General features: G+C 38.2%; 1 protein-coding gene across 1 annotated transcript; it reads left to right on the top strand.

The window, feature by feature from the left end:
- The first annotated feature begins 1,084 nt into the window (after nt 1-1,084).
- LOC141677024 (uncharacterized) lies at nt 1,085-2,815 on the top strand. The gene is made up of 2 exons (XM_074482757.1): nt 1,085-1,418; nt 1,584-2,815. The coding sequence occupies exons 1-2, from the start codon at nt 1,138-1,140 to the stop codon at nt 1,954-1,956; spliced, it is 654 nt and encodes a 217-aa protein (XP_074338858.1). The 5' UTR covers nt 1,085-1,137; the 3' UTR covers nt 1,957-2,815.
- Nucleotides 2,816-3,397: the final 582 nt, after the last annotated feature.

The raw sequence follows: 3,397 nt of genomic DNA, 5'->3' as shown, positions 1-3,397 counted from the left end.
GATTACTTGACTGACCCTGATGATACGGACCAATTTATGATGCAGGGAGTTAATATTCAGGGGAATGAAGGTGAGTATGAAGACTGGTGTCCAGGGAATGATGCTCCTGATCATCAATTGTGAGTTTGTGTTTTGAGGGATTATTGAACCCTCTAACATTCCAGAATCCTATATTATTTATAAAAAACAGATAGATAAAAAGGATCGTGGCAGAGCATTTGGGCATAATAATCCAAAGCTGGTGGATCAGGATGGCAATATAGAAAAGAACATGGGTGATATTTTGACAGAGAGGGTTATTGAATATGTTACTAGTGGCAGCAAAATTTCATCAGAAGAGGCCGTCTTGATGGAGAAAAGCATTAAGGAGAGAGAAAAAATTCAGAGCATTTCAAATATGGATTTGAGGCACTGTACCACTAATCAGGGGAGGGATTACTTGACTGACCCTGATGATACGGACCAATTTATGATGCAGGGAGTTAACATTCAGGGGAATGAAGGTGAGTATGAAGACTGATGTCCAGGGAATGATGCTCCTGATCATCAATTGTGAGTTTGTGTTTTGAGGGATTATTGAACCCTCTAACATTCCAGAATCCTATATTATTTATAAAAAACAGATAGATAAAAAGGATCGTGGCAGAGCATTTGGGCATAATAATCCAAAGCTGGTGGATTAGGATGGCAATATAGAAAAGAACATGGGTGATATTTTGACAGAGAGGGTTATTGAATATGTTACTAGTGGTAGCAAAATTTCATCAGAAGAGGCCGTCTTGATGGAGAAAAGCATTAAGGAGAGAGAAAAAATTCAGAGCATTTCAAATATGGATTTGAGGCACTGTACCACTAATCAGGGGAGGGATTACTTGACTGACCCTGATGATACGGACCAATTTATGATGCAGGGAGTTAACATTCAGGGGAATGAAGGTGAGTATGAAGACTGGTGTCCAGGGAATGATGCTCCTGATCATCAATTGTGAGTTTGTGTTTTGAGGGATTATTGAACCCTCTAACATTCCAGAATCCTATATTATTTATAAAAAACAGATAGATAAAAAGGATCGTGGCAGAGCATTTGGGCATAATAATCCAAAGCTGGTGGATCAGGATGGCAATATAGAAAAGAACATGGGTGATATTTTGACAGAGAGGGTTATTGAATATGTTACTAGTGGCAGCAAAATTTCATCAGAAGAGGCCGTCTTGATGGAGAAAAGCATTAAGGAGAGAGAAAAAATTCAGAGCATTTCAAATATGGATTTGAGGCACTGTACCACTAATCAGGGGAGGGATTACTTGACTGACCCTGATGATACGGACCAATTTATGATGCAGGGAGTTAACATTCAGGGGAATGAAGGTGAGTATGAAGACTGGTGTCCAGGGAATGATGCTCCTGATCATCAATTGTGAGTTTGGTTCCGTTTTATCTATCTGTTTTTTATAAATAATATAGGATTCTGGAATGTTAGAGGGTTCAATAATCCCTCAAAACACAAAGAAGTTAAACATTTAATTTTAGATAACCAAATTGGGTTTTGTGGTCTTATTGAGATGCATGTTGCTCGTGGTAGGGTCAAGAATATTTTTAACAGGTTGTTTAGAAGATGGGATTGGATTTCGAATTATTTGTATTGTTCTAGAGGATGTCGAATTGTGTTAGGGTGGAACCCGGATGTTTTTGATGTTTTGGAGATTTTTACTGCTGACCAGGTAATCTATTGCGTGGTGACTATTTTGGAAAGTAAGATCTCCTTCCATTGCTCTATAGTTTATGCAGCAAATAAGTATGTTGATAGTAGAAAATTGTGGCAGGCTCTTTGCTCGTATAGCATGCTTAATGTGAAGTCTCTGTGGATCATTATGGGGGATTTTAATGCTACTCTTAGTGAGTCTGAGTGTTTAGGTGGTGCGGAGACTCATTCTCCTTCTACTCAAGAGTTTTGAGATTGTATTAATTTTATTGAAGTCCAGAATTTTGTGTTTTCTGGAATTAATTTTACTTGGGCAGGTTCTCCTCAGGGTGTGGGAGTGGTTAAAAAGCTTGACAGAGTGTTTGCTGACTTAGAATTTTTCAGAAGTTTGTAGAGGCCAAGGTTTCTTTCTTTCCAAGAGGGGTTAGTGACCATAGCCCAACCATTGTCCATCTGGGTCAAGCTCTCCAAAAGGGTAAGAAATCGTGTAAGTTTAATAATTTTTTGGCTTACAGGAATAACTTCTTGAAGTTGGTGGAGGAAGAATGGTCTAAATGTGATTGAGGTTTTAAAATGTTTCAAGTTACTCAGAAGCTTCGTAGACTTAAAAGAGTCTTCAAAAGTGAGTCTTGGAAAGGTGGTAATTTATCTGAGCAGGGTAATTTATTAATATCCAGATTAATTGATATTCAGAATCAATTAGATCTTAATCCTTTTGATAAGGATTTAAAAAAGAGGGAGGCTGTTACTGCTCGAGAATACAGAACTTGCAAATTAGAGGAGGCGTGATTACTTAAACAGATAGCAAAGGTTCATTGGTTAAAGGTGGGTGACAGTAATTCAAAATTCTTCCATAAAAGTTTGCAGACCAGGAGATTAAAGAAAAAAGTGATAGAAATAGTGAATGAAGAGGGTGTCAGTCTTCAAGGAGCCGAGGTGAATGAGCATTTTGTGGATTTTTATAAACGGTTATTGGGCTCGAAAGATTTTTGTGATAAATGTGTTGGCTTGGAGTCTTATGCTAGGAAGTTGGAACTGGTAGAATCACCAAATATGATTCGAGAGGTCACTTATGCTGAGATCAGGGAGGTTTTTTTCCATGGGAGATGACAAAGCATCAGGTCCTGATGGGTATTCTACCCTGTTCTTTAATAAAGCTTGGTCGGTGATTGGAAGTGACGTTTATGATGTTGTGTTGGATTTCTTTAGGACTGGTAAACTGTTAAAAGAGATCAATGCTACTCTCATTGCATTGATTCCTAAGATAGATCATCCAACAGTGGTGGGAGAATTTCGACCCATAGCGCTTTGCAATGTTCTCTACAAGTGTATTTCCAAAATTATTGCTAATAGTATGAAAAGGTGTTTGCCTGGTCTTGTGGATGATTTTCAGAATGCTTTCATTCTCGGTCGGAGAATAAGTGATAATATTCTGTTGACCCAGGAGCTTTTGAAGAATTATCACAGGCCCGTGGGTGTTCCTCGTTGTGCTATTAAGGTAGACATTAAAAAAGCTTACGATAGTGTGTCCTGGGATTTCCTTAATGATGCTCTCAGTTTATTTGGGTTTCCAGATAAGTTTATTGGTTGGATTCGAGAATGCATCTCTACGTCTTCTTACTCTGTTATTTTAAATTGCCAGATGTATGGTTATTTTAAGGGTGAGGAAGGTATTAGGAAGTGAGATCCTCTTT

This window comes from Apium graveolens, chromosome 8 (assembly GCF_009905375.1).
Source record: "Apium graveolens cultivar Ventura chromosome 8, ASM990537v1, whole genome shotgun sequence".
NCBI classification, from domain to species: Eukaryota; Viridiplantae; Streptophyta; class Magnoliopsida; order Apiales; family Apiaceae; genus Apium; species Apium graveolens.
Note: the sequence above shows the minus strand (reverse complement) of the source record. Positions and strands in the feature narration are given on the sequence as shown.